Source organism: Embiotoca jacksoni, unplaced genomic scaffold, assembly GCF_022577435.1.
Source record: "Embiotoca jacksoni isolate LCO1_2020_lvr unplaced genomic scaffold, fEmbJac1.0.p SCAF_3, whole genome shotgun sequence".
NCBI classification, from domain to species: domain Eukaryota; kingdom Metazoa; phylum Chordata; class Actinopteri; family Embiotocidae; genus Embiotoca; species Embiotoca jacksoni.
This window is the reverse complement of record NW_027185381.1, coordinates 24,869,050-24,883,829: the sequence shown is the minus strand read 5'-3', so window position 1 is coordinate 24,883,829 and position 14,780 is coordinate 24,869,050. Positions and strand designations below refer to the sequence as shown.

General features: G+C 42.7%; 1 protein-coding gene across 7 annotated transcripts in view; it reads right to left on the bottom strand.

Annotated features, from left to right (window-relative positions):
• The window catches only part of mical2b (microtubule associated monooxygenase, calponin and LIM domain containing 2b), a 49,272-nt gene that overhangs the window by 18,533 nt on the left and 15,959 nt on the right, over positions 1 to 14,780 (bottom strand). For all 7 annotated transcript variants that reach the window (XM_069162527.1, XM_069162532.1, XM_069162534.1 and 4 more), the window contains exons 3-15: positions 12,759 to 12,966; positions 11,515 to 11,631; positions 10,510 to 10,611; positions 10,097 to 10,252; positions 9,630 to 9,730; positions 7,548 to 7,805; positions 7,331 to 7,446; positions 6,411 to 6,537; positions 6,066 to 6,156; positions 3,829 to 3,976; positions 2,614 to 2,801; positions 761 to 834; positions 14 to 82 (exon numbers count right to left, since the gene is read on the bottom strand). In XM_069162527.1, the coding sequence (XP_069018628.1) occupies positions 14 to 82; positions 761 to 834; positions 2,614 to 2,801; positions 3,829 to 3,976; positions 6,066 to 6,156; positions 6,411 to 6,537; positions 7,331 to 7,446; positions 7,548 to 7,805; positions 9,630 to 9,730; positions 10,097 to 10,252; positions 10,510 to 10,611; positions 11,515 to 11,631; positions 12,759 to 12,966 (1,755 nt within the window). The remainder of the gene's footprint in view (positions 1 to 13; positions 83 to 760; positions 835 to 2,613; positions 2,802 to 3,828; positions 3,977 to 6,065; positions 6,157 to 6,410; positions 6,538 to 7,330; positions 7,447 to 7,547; positions 7,806 to 9,629; positions 9,731 to 10,096; positions 10,253 to 10,509; positions 10,612 to 11,514; positions 11,632 to 12,758; positions 12,967 to 14,780) is intronic.

Here is a 14,780-nt window from a genome sequence, read left to right as displayed (position 1 = left end):
GTCCTGAACGTACCTCCGTGAGGCAGTGGTTGCCCCTCCGCCGCCTCTTGTGAACGGAGTCGTCCTCCGGTTTCTTGTCTTCCTGCGACAGCGGACGCCACAATTTAAAACTCTGCTCACAGAGTAATTAAAGCTTTACACGTTTCTGTCCACAAAGAGACGCTCGATTTGATTGGTTAAAAAAAAATGAATCATCAACATGGGCTTAAAACTCTCTTGTGGAAATTCATCTCGGGTTCAAAGTTATAAAGTTAGAAATATTACACATTTTCAAAGTGCAGAAGTTCATATAATCAATGTAAAAACGGGTAAAAAAAAAAAAAAGATGCTTTAATTTTTTTTAGATAAGCTTAAAGAGTTCAACTTTAAAAGTGAAGTGGAAACTATTATAAACGATAGAAAAGAAAAAAAAACGGAAATTGAGAATATTTTACAGGCTGATGTATTTTTGGTACCAATAATGACCATGATACTGACGCTATAAGCTTATAATCAACGTGCAGACTGAAAGCTTGGATTCTTTATTAGATAACATGCTGATTACAAACATTGCTTTGACCTTTATGTTGGCTTTAAGCTTATCTAATCAAGATTTGAATGTGTGAACGGTGTCCCGGTGATGAACAGAGGCTTTGTTCAGCGGAGATAAATAGCCGATCGGTCAAGAGGGAACAGATTGACTTTAAAATACTTAAAAATAAACGAATGATGCAAAGAAAAGGAAGAAGCAGAGGAAAGCGAAACAAAAATCGGACTTTACCCTGGGTATCCTCTTTCTGGGCTGGTTGGTTTTTGATTGACAGTCTCCATTATTTTCATCCGCTATTCTTGAAACTGGAATATAAACAGGGTTTCCATTCAGGTTATATGGACTTTTTCAGAAAACTTAAAACAAACTTGCAGAGTAATTCAGAGTAACTTTTGGGGTTTCCCCAAATGTTTTAACTGTTCAAAATGATAACAGCAATTCAAAAAATTTGCTGGAAAACAGTTAAATTTTTTAAACCTTTTTTTTGTTCACACCGACTATTAATAAATGCGTCTTTGGCCGGCGTCATCTTGTAAGTTCTGAGCCGTTCGGAGCCGGTAGTGACGGCGTTTGGCTTAAGCTTATTTTCGAATTAATGACGGGATTATTTTCAGATCGACCGCCAGAAATCGAATAAGAAGGAGCGACTTTAGCTAACAACGCCGAGATAACTGGTGGAGAATTTTTATTGACTGAAAATTTGACAAGACTAGTTGAATGGGAGTCTATAGAGTCGGAGGCCTTTTGGAGCCGACCTCCAGTGGCACTCGGGGGTATTGCATCTTAAGGAGCTTCCGCATCGGCCTCATTTTTCAGACACTACAAACACTTTCGTAGACGGTCTATTTTTCCACCCTCGCGCGCGTGTATGGGTCTAAAAGACGCAGAAAAATACATCTGATGCGTCTCTGAATGAGAGGCTCGGTTCTTGTTATATTTTTCCAAGTATATCTAAATAGTCGTTCGGACAGACTGGATAGTGAAGCGAGTCGGTCCTTCTTTAAGCGGTATCACAAGACCTGTACGTGTTGCACCTTTAAATGAAACACACGCCTGTTTGAACTGGGACTGTTCATTGAAACTGGGACTGGATATTGAAAAATATAATAACGACATTTAAAAATAAAAAATTCAACTTCAAAGCAACAGATTCGTTTCAACACAATCGGGCCAGTCTAACTTAAATTTCATCCCTCACCATGACTTTCACTTTTGGATTCGAAAATATCACAACAACCTTTGAAATTGCGCACAAAAAAACAGGAATGTACTTTTGCTAAATATCCACCCACCCACCCACACACACACACACACACACACACACACACACACACACAACATAGTGCGCATACCAGCCCGGCCTTCTTGGCAGGGATGAACCCGCCCGCATGTGTAACTGTAGCTCGTGTACGTGAATTGAGCCGAGTCTGTAAATTTCATAAAAAGGTGGACCGACTTTGACAGAATTAAAAAAAAAGAGAAAAAAAAACAAAAAAAACACAAATACAAAACTAAAAAAAAGTGTCAGGAATTCAATCTGTGCCAAAAAGAAAAGAACGTAGAGTTGGTTGAGTGTAGCGTTTCGCTTTTTTTTTTTTTTTTTTGGTGGTTTGAGATGCATAACTGGCCCCAACACTTCCGTCTGTTTGTTCAGCGGGCCACTTTTTTTTTTAAATTTTCATAAGATGGAGCTAAATTTAATAATTTCCTTTCATCAAATCGTTTATTTTTTTTTTTTTTTTTTTTACTGGCGGGTTTAATTTTTTTCTCCAAGTTCAGTAGATTTAGACTCGAGGATTTGATGACGACTGCTCTGACATTCGAAATTAAGTCAGTCTATGAGTTTCTAACAGAGCTTTATGCTTTGTGCTTAGCGGGCCCGATATTGAGTGACGGTAGGAGATTAGCAATATACCCGGATTAACCGTTTAACAATGCGACGTTTGTTTGATACGACTGAGAAATAAATCAGCCGCGTACCGTCGAGGCAGCTATTTTTAGACGGGACCGCGTGTGAGAACAGTTGGGCTAAATGAGCGTTGAGCCGATCGAGCTCGGCGGCGAAGCAGTTGGGAGACTCTGACCGCGATTGTTCCTGAAGGCCTCGTGGAACTTGGAGAGGTAGAGGCCCATCAGCAGCTTGTCCGGTTCGGCCGCCGCGGCCATCTCCTTCCCCGTGGTCACCGGCTGGACGCCGAACTCGCGCTCGGCCACGTCGAACGCCAGCTGGTTGTTCTCCGCCGCGTCCTCCTCGTTCAGGGAGTCGTAGTCGCTGGAAATGGGGGGAAAAAAGGAAGGAGAGGAGAGCGAGATGAAGGGGAGAGGAAACGATGACAGAAGGGAATAGTGGAGATGAAGAAGAAGCAATTTTGCTTGATATATATATACATATATATATATATATATAAACATATACATATATATACATATATATATATATGGCAAGACTACAGGTGCATAGAGCTGCAATGCTCAGACAGCAGAAAACTGCATAATTTGGATATTCTTAGATGCAGGAACTCGAATAAAGAGTATATTAAAGGTACGCTGTGGCCTTTAATGCTGAAAGAATAGGTTTTTAATCAGTTTTTGGCACCACCAAAAAAACAAAAACAAATTCAGGTCACCAAACAACTATTGTGGCTAAAGACGGCTTCGTCTGATGGTAAAAGTTGGAACCAATAAAAAGAAAAAAACAACAACACGCCATCATCTCCCCATTTAGTATTTTTGGACGTGTCGATTCAACGGGAGACCGAGATGACACCAATCTACCAAAATCCCCCGAAGAGATGATGTCAACCCGTCACTTGCCAACACTTTTATTGGCTTTTCTCGGCCGCGTGCCAGCAGCGTCGAGCGAAACGTCCGAGCGGGTCGGCCCGCTTTTCGACGAAGACGAATCGGCCACAATAACTTTTGATGGCGTCTCGGCGAAATTCGCACGTGGCTTCAAAGTCACAAGAGAAAATCAATTTAAAAACTGAGAGAGAGACCGAGAGTCCGAGTGATAAACGCCTCTGAGAATAGAAAAAGGGCTACAGAGGGATACAACGCCCGTCAGCAGTCACCATCTAAATTTCCCCACCGTGGGATTAATAAAGTCTCGAGTCCATTTACACAGAGCAAGGTTCAGTTCATCTTCAATCGTATTTAAGAATCCCTCGGTAACCTTTAACGAAGCTTCACCGTCCGTCCGCGCAGTCTTTCCGAAGCGTTTCCCCGATTGGGTCAAAGCGAGTCTGCGTTTTCCACCGAGTGCGTTCTGCGGCCTCCTACTTTTGCTTTCGGTCTCTTACATGAGCTCGGGCCTCTGGCGGTGAATGAGAGCGCAGAGAGCCAGGCCGTTCCTCCAGGACGACGTGAGGTTGGCGACGTCGACTCCTCGGTACCCGTGAGTCTGCATCTGACACCAGGTCAGCAGTCGGGTGGGACGGACGTCGGACTCTGGGCGAGAGGAAACAGCGGGTACAAGTTATGTATTTTGGCGAGGTCAAAGGATGAAAGGACCTTTTTTTGTATTATTATTATTATAGACTAGAGAGGTCATTGTTTTCCCCCCACGAGGGCTTTATTTTATTTTTGCCAGGGAAAGTGTCTTAGTGTTGGGTTCATTTGGACTTGAAGCAGAGTAATCTTGGCAGCAGAGCCGAGCATCGAGGCCAAAGCACAAACTGGCCTACTTTAAAGATCTTGCAGCACTCGTACACTTTGACTGTAACTCCCCCCCCCCCCTCCGGGGTAGGGGTTTGTCTTACGTGTCCTGGTTTATCTGCAAGGTCAAAATCATGGGGGTAAAAAAACCCAAAAAAACCCCCAGAAGGATGGTTTGTTAAACTTTATGGTCATTTTGTAGGTGGTGGTACTTGTACTTAAAAACGTCACACGCCTCTCAGTTTTTGATAAACCAACCTAGAGCACCGGAAAATGACCATAACATAGAATTAACATGTCTTCATACAATATATAATATCGATCATAACAATCATCGAGTTAGAAGTTGGCTCTGGATTAGCTTTAGCTAAGTGTAGCAAAAAAAAACAAAAAAAAACAAGCAAACGTGTGTCTGAGGAAATGTGTTGTTTTCAGTGTCTTTTTTTTTTTAATTTAGTCTTACTTTCTATTTACCAACTTCATTTTCAGCATTAAGATTCGAGCATGAAAGCTCGAAAAGAAACACTCGGCAGACTTGGAAAGAGAGAGAGCGAGACGTAGTTACCAGCTAGCTTAAGTGCTTTTTCTTAAGGAGGTGGAGACCAAAACGGAGACAAAAAAAAACAAATGGAAAATAGTTCTGGTCATCTGAAGGAATTAATGTATCAGCCGGCCGGAAGCGCAACTTCCTTCAGTTTGTAAATAAGCCAAAACATTTCGTTGCGAAATGTCGTTAAAGTCGCCTTAACTTGCGACTAAACAATGACTCATCGCATTACTTGGAATAATCTTCCTGTTTTCCGGGCCCGGCACTGTTTATTGTTTACGACCCGGCTCGCTGCGGAGCAGAGCAGTTCAGCGCACGTATTTGGGGAGGCGTCGCCATCGGACCCTCATGCGGGTGCAACGTGATCCCGCTGTATTGTCTGCGGCGAAGGTGCGTCAATGCTGCGACCGAGATAAAGCTAAAGTTTCCCCCCCTCAGGAGGGGCCGGCGCAAGCAGTAGGTAATGATGTCGACCTTCTTTTCTTTCCTTCAGTGAACTGTACTGACGCGTTCAAGTACTGCAGCCTTCGTTCAAAAGCCGTCTCAGACGCTGTTTTATTGCAAAGTTAAGTGTCGAGATGTTTATTTTATAAACCGTAAAAGGAGCATTTTTTTTTTTTAAATTTAGTGTATCGAGGAAAAGCTTTGTTCTCAACGAGGACTCCTAGGATGATCAGGTTACCGTTAAAAAAAGGATCAGGAGGGTTTTAAACTATAATAAGAGTCCCGACTGAGGAGCAGCAAAAGTTCGCTGTCACTTCTTTGTCTCATAATATTTCATCGGGTTTACAATCTGCTCTTTACGGCGCAAGCATGAATATAACTTTTTAACATTGTCTAGGCGGAGGCTTCAAAATAAACCTATCAAACTTGGTTTTTTTCCCCCTCTCCCTGGACTGTATATTTGTTTTCTTTGTAATTATTTTGGTGTTTAAAAAAGGAAACAGTAAAAGTAAAAAGCATGCACACTCACAAAAAAAGTCTCACCACAGACAGCTGATGATGTCATACAACCGTTGGATATGATTATTCAAGTCATCCAATCAGAACTGCAATATGACGTTTTCCCCCTCGAGCATCAAATTCTCAAAGTTTAACCGGAGAACAACGCGAGAAAAAAAGCTTTTCTCAATTATTAAATGTTACACTTTTCATGCGCTCTAACGTCGAATACGTCCGTCAGACATCATCACTTCAGAATTTCTCGAATGTTTCCACCGTTTAGAAACGTAATAGTTTTGCAATTAATAAATTCTATTAAAAGCATTCATTCGGTTTTTCACGTCCGACGGTCGGAGCGGCGTTCGGGGGGGGGAGGGGGGGGGAAACACTCGCCTCTCCTGGACAGGTTGGCCGATTTACATCTCGATTCTCTTCTTTCCCAGAGAATGGAGTTCTGCTGACCGTCGATGAACAGGTGACGCACCTGAGAGAGCAAAGCGAGAAGGAACAGGAAGGAAGGGACGGATAGGAGAAGAAGATGGACAGTTTTTAATGAATTTTGGCAATTATTTTAACAAATTATTAACAATTTGGAGTATTTTAGATTGTATTTTATTCCGATATTGGTGTCAGTTACGTCGGGTCATTTACACTCAATTTGTCAATTTGTTTTTTCCTTTCTTTAATGCACGGTTATATGTATATATATATATACATATTTCAGAGTGCTGGACTGACCTGTTGCGGGCGCACGCAGCTGGAGTTTAGGTTGGGGTAGCGCGTCGCCGGATCGATGCTGTACTGTTCAAAGTTTTTATTGATGTTCTCTGTGGTGGTCTGAGGCAGCAGACGGTAAAGACTCTCCCTACAAAAAAAAGTAAAATAAAATAAAAATAAAATAACAGAACAGACATAACTGTCAAGATTTAAGACCGCTTCGTCTGCGGAAAGACGGGAAGTAACGACGTGGAGAATTTACATCGACGCTACTTACTGTGAAGTCATAGAAGATGCGAACCAAACTTCCCTACGAGAACCCCGAATCAAAGCAAATTGGTTCACACGAGACTAACGGTCAAAATCCACAATGGCAACCGCGCAAGGTTGGAGTTTACAACGACACCCGACAATATCAAAACACGTGCTGTAACTTTGATTTTGCCATTTTTGATAGAAGGGTTCATCCTCTGAGGAGAATGAATGCAATCACTGAATGTTACCGGAAGTCAATCTGCATTTTTTTGTTGTTGTTGTCGTCATATTTCTTGTGTACTGAGTTTCGTTGACGAAAAGTTATGACATCACTTGAGACATTAGAAATTCATCCTTTGTTTGTCCTATATTTAACATTTTCCGTACATTGTTTATAATTCGATCTGATGACGGGGTTACAGGAAAGTTCATCCCGTGCCAAATATTTGGAGGCTTTGCTTCCCTATCCATTAGGTTTTCTATTTCTTATGCACAATGCTAGACTTCACAGGAATCTGACCAGCAGTTGCTTTGGAACAAACTTTCGTAACCAGCGAAGCCGACTTAACTTTCCACGACTGTTCGGACTGAGCTCTTATCTGAAAGAAAAATAAATAAACCGCAGAGCGCGTACGAGACAAACCTCTCATCTACAGCCACAGGAAGTCGAACATAAACCGACGCACCTCTCGGCCAGTATCTCCAGGGGAGTCCTTCCTTGCGCCCAACCCTTCACCATCCAGGCGGTGTCGAAGGCGGCCAGAAAACCCCGAGCGCAACCCGTCCCCATCGGCCAGAAGGGCTGCAAGCGGAGAACAACGACGTCACTTCGATGATGAAGGCCTCGAAGTGTGAAACGGCACGGCAGGGTTTTTGTTTGTTTGTTTGTTTTCTTCTTCTCACCTCCAGCAGACTGTCTCCCACCAGAGCGACCAGCAGCTGGTGTCCGTGTTTCTCCCGGATCAGCGCGGCGTTCTCCGAGGCGTACATGCTGGTGAAGTCGAACATGGCGACGTCCGGCTGCCCGTAGTGGTTGATGGCGTAGTCCAGGGACGGCAGCTCGTAGTTCGTGCCGAAGTCGGCGGCCTCGCGGGCGTACGAGAGCAGCGCCTCGTGGTCGACGTTGTCGACGCTCAGGAGTCGCTCCGTTTCCATGTAGTCCTGAGGGAAGAAGAAAGGAGGGAGGGTTTCAAGATCTCGGCTATCAAGATCTACCATTATTTAATTTGATAATAATTGCAGATTATTTATATTAGCCTTAAGGGCAAGGAAAATAGTTTTGTGGAGGAAATTGTGTAGAATCGGGCAACATCCGAACCATGTTTGTGGGACACTGTGTGACTCAGCAATTTAAAATAACTCGTGGAGAAATTTTATTGACTGAGAATTTTATAAGACTAGTTGAATGGGAGTCTATGGAGCTGGAGGCTTTTTTGAAGCCAACCTCTAGTGGCACTCGGTGGTATTGCAGCTTAAGGCCTCATTTTTTTATACCCGGAAGCTACGAACACTTTTATAAACAGTGTATGGTCAAAACATGTTGCTACCCAAAACACATGAATGATGTCATCAGCCCTCTGAGTCATTCAGGAAATTAATTTTTGTAAGCAGATTAAGAGGCGTCACTATCCCATCGTCTTTTAAAATAAAAAAAATAAAATAAAAATAAAGTTTCCTAAGATTCAGCACGGCAGGCTGGACAGAGGAACAAAATCGGGACTGATTCAGAGTTTAATATCTATGAAGAAATCGAATTGAAAATGTATTGAGATGTAGACTGCTGCAGGAGGAACATATAGACAAAACCCCACGTGAGTCCATGTGTTGAATCAGAGAGCTATTATAAGTGACGAGGCCTCTTAAGTTTGCACCACGTGTGTGTGTGTGTGTGTGTGTGTGTGTGTGTGTGTGTGTGTGTGTGTGTGTGTGTGTGTGTGTGTGTGTGTGTGTGTGTGAGAGGGCTGACGCAGAGGCACATATCACTCAGCACTAATGCGCAATGTAAGATGAGAGTGAGACCAGAGAGGGCACAGCAGGGCAGGGTTTCAACACCTGTGTGTGTGTACTGGTATTACTCACGCTGTGGGGACATATCTCTGTTCACACACAGGCACATTGTGGGGACTTGCCTCTGTTTTTGGAGGCAAAGTCTCGAGATTGCGTCACAAAATTTCGACGTGAAAATAAGGTTTCATGCATCAGAATGTGATTCTTGTTGGAAATGAATGCAGGTCAATGTAGTGTCCTCTGAATTGATAGCAACGCGAGTGTGTGTGTGTGTGTGTGTGTACTGGTATTACTTGCGCTGTGGGGACATAAATCTGTTTACACACAGGCACATTGTGTTTCTTGATACGTCATAAAATGTCAAGGTGAAAATCAGGTTTAATGTTTCAGAATTTGATTCTTGTTGGAAATGAATGCAGGTCAATGTAATGTCCTCTGAATCGATAGCAATGTGTGTGTGTGTGTGTGTGTAGGTGAGAGAGACAGCAAGTGTTTAATTAGAGCCCTAATTCCTCGTCATCCCATGCAGAGACCCGTCACTCACCGGTCTGGCGAGCATGCGCACATTCCTGTCCACCCAGAAAAAAACAATTTGACTCTCTGCTTTGGGAGCGGACTTTAAATCTTTTTGTGTCTGTGTGTGTGCGTGTTCTTTAAAGCATGTTTTACTGCTAATTTTGTCAATGAAAACTACAAGTAAAAACATATGGGAAAAAAATGTGGGTTCTGTTGCGTCCAGATTGCCACTTTTGTGTTTTTTAACTGTTATCTGTGAGTCTGACAGTGTTATAAAAGTGTAACGCTACCAGTGGAGCGCTAATATCAGCAGCTACTATCAGTGTTTTAATGAACAAGTGAACCTTATTGCTGCGGAAAAGAGGAAAGGTGCCAAGCGACTGTTTACAGTTGGAGAACAGTAATTACATAATACTGTATGTTAGTTAACACGCTAGACTCTAAAAGTGTGTGCGAACTTACGTTCATGATGACCCCTTTTTCCAGGAGACTTTGCTTCTTCGCCGTCATGACAAAGTAGTGGGTGTTGTCTTTGTAGTAAACTATGTTCTCCAGGTCGATCCCTGAAGAAGACGAGCGTATTTTACTCAACGTTATACGACAAGTGGGTCCGACCCAGCGATCTGATTGGTCAACTGTACATTTGGAACAAATCACCATGACACCACACCTTGATCATCACTAGAAATGTCACTCCGCCTTCTCAATGGGGATATATAATTGGACTTATTTTCCAGTTGTTAGTCGAATTGCGCCACAATATGAAAACATTTCGATTACATCGTTTATTTAGATTGTATCATGTACAATCGCAATATTAGACGAGAGGGTGATGATGTTAACGTGATTATTGGCACTTCGGCGATGCGTTCAGGACCCGAGGCGCTTCATATTGTTGAGGAGGACGAATCTGGAGCAGTTCGACTCACCGGTCTCGTCTTTGAGCTCCAGAAAGAACTTCTGGTTGAAGATGAAGGCCACGCCGCTGATCTCTTCCACCTTGGCCTCGGCCGTGGTGTTCCTGTTGACGAAGTTCGCCGTTATGGCGATGGCCAACTTCCCTCGAAACTCCTTGCGACTGAAACCTGCCCGAGAGGAGAAGGGGGGGGGGGGGGGGCTTTACACTCTGACGTAAAGCTAACAAGGCTTTAGTTGAAACTATGTCAACAGGAAAGCAGCTTCGCGAAACACTTCACCTCATTTCTAGTAAAAGAAAAAACTCCCAAAAAACAAGCAGTGCTTTGACTGCAGGGTACATCGTCCTACTAAATGTGGGTCAGTAACTTCTAACGTGGGCCCCACCAGCACCGCTCCCATCCAGGGAGCTCTGCTGCTCTCTCACCATCTAACGTGCTCTTGCGTCCGTCGGCTCCGATCACAACGTTGAAGTCGAAGTCCGAGACGGGATGTCCGGAGGGACGGACCTCCGCTCGCCACCTGGGACCTGAGAAGGCACACAAAAATAAATAAATAAATAAATAATGTACTCTAAAGACAGTTTAAAGTTTTGGTTTTACCTCAATTTTAAAAAGAACAAACACATCAGTTCTCTCAGTTGGTGTCGAGCTCCCAGGAGTGTTAAAGTAAGAAAGTCGCCGTAAGACTTTTTTTTGGGACATATATTTAGGACATTTAGCATATTTTGGGAAGCCAACTCGGGACAACTAAAATATAACCAACTGCAGCACCCTCTAAATAGCCCTGTTTTTCCACACGGTTTGTTATAAATATAACCTTTCCGAGAAAAAATTTCTGATCATTTCAACATGTGTTGCGTGCAGGCAGATTTCCATATATAGTTGAGATATGCAGGCGAGCCTCTGCAGGTCACTGCCACTCCACAAAATACCACACTGGTTAGGATGCTTAGTGACAGAAAACCCCCCCCCTGAGCCACAGACGGTGTATGAAAGTGGCCGATGCGGAAGTACGTTAAACTGCAATACCACAGAGGGCCACTAGAGGTTGACTCCAAAAAGCCTCCGGCTCCATAGACTCCCATTCAACTACTATTCTGAAATTATTCTAGTGTTGTTAGCTAAAGTCTCTCCTTCATATTAGTTTTCTGGCAGTCCATCTGAAAACTAATCCCGTCGTTAATTAGCAAATAACCTTCAAAAAGCCGCGTTTTTGGGGGCGTGTCTGTTTGATTGACAGGCCTGTGGTGCAGTCAGGTTACGGCCATCGGTGGGCTCGTCCCAGAGGCCCCCGAAAAAAATGAAAAATCTCAGCCCGAACCTGACCTTAAACCTTAAAACCGTGACTTAAACAGTTCTTTGAAGTAGTGGAGGACAAGCGAGAACGGTCCCACAACAACAAGGAACCGGACAAACAGCGACCCACTCACCGTCTTCGGTCCGGTCCTCCGGCGGCTCCACAAGCTTGACGAACTCCACGTTGACGTGAATCTCCACCCCCAGGATCAGGCTTACTTTCAGCAGCATCAGCTGCAGCTGGCGGATACCTTCGAGTGGGCAAAAACAACAAAAGCATACACGTGTTCATACTCTGGAACCGGAAAAGTACACAACTCAAGGTTATACGCATCTTAAAACTTCCAGGTGAGTTTTGCAAAGCATTGAGACGCTCTACAATTCCTCGTGTTTTTTTCAAAATAAAAGGAATACTTCAAAAATAAGCCAATACTAACTCGTGAGTATTTAAACCCAGAGCAATAGAGACGCATCACTCCGGTACGTCGACAACAGCTGAGAAATACAGACGAGGCGAAGAAGTCACCGGCCTGAGCTCATCTTTTTTTGAGAGGAGGTATTTATACGTGACACGGTTACTAAAGCCGGAGGAGCAAACAAGCGCTGATTGGAAATGTCCCACTGGGGAGGTAAAAAAAAAAAAAAAAAAAAAGACAGAAGAGAAAAAAAAATGCAGCAAAGTAGGTTTGCTGGAAAAAAAAAAAAAAACCTCTCTCCTGCTGAAAAACACTCTGACCCTGGTTTGTGGACACTGGTAAAAGCTAGAGAGCGTAAAAAGGAACATCTGTTACATTTAAGCCATTGGTAGTAAAAAAAATAAATGAATAATTGACATAATTGTATTAAAGATTTTCTGTATATTTCACATTTAAAATCTGGAGTCTGGTGAGACATTCCCGTGTCTTTGCAAGAGCCAGATCATTTTCAGTTTAGCCAGATGTTAGCTATAAATTAGGACGTAATAATTCCATCACGCAGCTCTTCTTGGCTTTGTGGTTTTTTTGTTGTTGTTTTTTTAAACAGTCAGACAAAATGTAAAAACAAAATCCCAACACAGTGTTTTTATATTCTTTTTTTGTTTGGGTCTCAAGAAAGGAGAATCGTTACATGATTTGAATATTTACATATAGTTTATTTCCTGATTATATAAGTGAGATATAGATAAGATTTAGTTCGATACAGCTCCTACGACCTCGTTGGCATTTCAAAGTAACTTTAAAAAGAGATCCTGAATCCAAAGAGGTTGACAAAATTGTTGCTTTGAAACTATTTGTCTTTCCAGAAAAGAGAGAATTTTGTTTTTGTTTTTTGGTAGAAATAAAACTTATTTCTCTCACTTCATTGCAGGTTTATCAAATACAATAGAGCGACAACTCACTGATGTGGTCGATGGCGCCGGCGCAGAACTTGCCGTAGAACTTCTTGGCGCCGAGGCCCCGCAGGTCCTGGATGGTGAAGGGCCACAGGTGGAGCACGTTGTTCCGGGAGAAGGTGTCTCTCTTCTCGATCACCACCACCTTACAGCCCAGCAGCGTCAGCTCGATGGCCGTCCGCAGACCGCACGGACCGCCGCCGATGATCAGACACTGAGCGGAGGTAACACACACACACACACACACACACACACACACAAAAAGACGAGGAGGATGATGAGGAGGAGGAAGACGACGGTTGCAATTCTCCTTGCAATTTGAGTAAATGCATTTTAGTTTCCAAGACCTTTCTGACATGTAAAGTTTTAAACGCCCCTTTTTGAACTCATGTCGAGTTCATTATTGCTCATTTTATATTTTAACTCTACTTGTGTACTCGTGTGCATTTTATCTGTTTTATCTCATTGCTTTTCTATATTTTTTTAAATGTTCCTTTAAATCTGTTTTTATGTGAAACACTGCATGTAATTCTCTCGCTGTAAATCACTTTGAGCTGCATATTTTGTATGAAAGGTGCTATACAAATAAAAATTATTATTATTATTATTATTATTATTATTATTATTATCATCGAGTTAAATTAGTGAAATATTGGGAGTTTGATTCTCAAAATATGATCGTGCTATCCGTTAATTAAGGCGTTTAACTGACTTCCTTTTGAGGAAGTCGGAAGGAAGACGAAGATTTTCCCAGCAGTGCAAGCAGGAAGTAAACTGATCTGGTCATGTGACCTTTCGCACTACTTATATGACAATTCATAAATTTAAATCAAGAAAGTCCTTTTTTATTATTTATTATTTTTTATTTAAAAGCTGAATTTCTTGCTCAAAACCGACAACAACGCTTGAAGAACGTCCAGAATTAAAAAAAAAAAAAAGGTTCCCACGATGGTGACGGGGATTAAACGGCTTTTAGACCAAACGAAGCACCATGTAAGAACTAGTTTTATGGGGTGCGGCGTACTTCAAGCGAGCGATGTTAAAAAAAAAATGATGACTTGCACAGTGAGTGAGTATCATGGACTCTGCCGTCAGTCGTGAAGAAGCTACTTTCGCCCTTCAATCTGAAAGAAACTGTCGGCAGCTTCATCTGGAGATTCTCAAACGTCCCTCCGTAACCACGGTCAACGTCTCATTTCCAGGTCAGAGAGCCGTTGGCCAATTTTATGATTATGGGGTCGGGGGTGGAGGGGTGGGGTGGGTTAACTGGCAAAACAATTAGCGCAGCCATTTGGGAAATGTTAGTTTAACAGTTCGCAGCGTAAATCGCTTTTTGGCAGAGTGTAATTTGCACCGTCTCGCATGTCAAAAAAAAACAAACAAAAAAAGACAACAGAGTTACAGAAATGTCTGCCAAATCATCTGCCCTAATGCTGTTTTTTTTTTGTTTGTTTTTTTTTAAGTTTCAGAAGACTCGCCCACCCAGCTTCAAGTCCATCGTTCTCAAAATAGCAGTTTCTCCCATGAAAAAAAAAAAAAGAAATAATAAAAAATGTCTGGAATAATAGTTTGGCTGTTATTTTTGGGTCGACCAAGCAGCCCAACCCTTCTGCTGTGTTAATCTCCCCTCGGCAAGTCTCTGGCCTCTCTTCTTCCACTCCGCCCCCATCCCTCCATCCCGCCCCCCCTCCGGGACATCTTATCTTTTTTCCTTTAAGATATGAAGCCACACACACACACACACACTGGACCACATGATGTGAAACGCCAAACCCGAGACATGAAGTGCATATCTGACCTGTCACAGTGCGTTCGGGGCCTCAGTGGAAACTATTTCAAACGGCCGCGTAAACAAGGCTTCAGAAAGTTTCCTCCGCAAGCAACTCGTAATACTTCATCTCGACGTTATACTGACTGTAACTTACAAGCACAAAACCAAGTTAATTCTGGCTGGTAGTGTTTGTTTTTATTCCTTTTAATAATTATTTGCGTACGATTACAGAAATAATCGCGTAGGATTATTTGTCG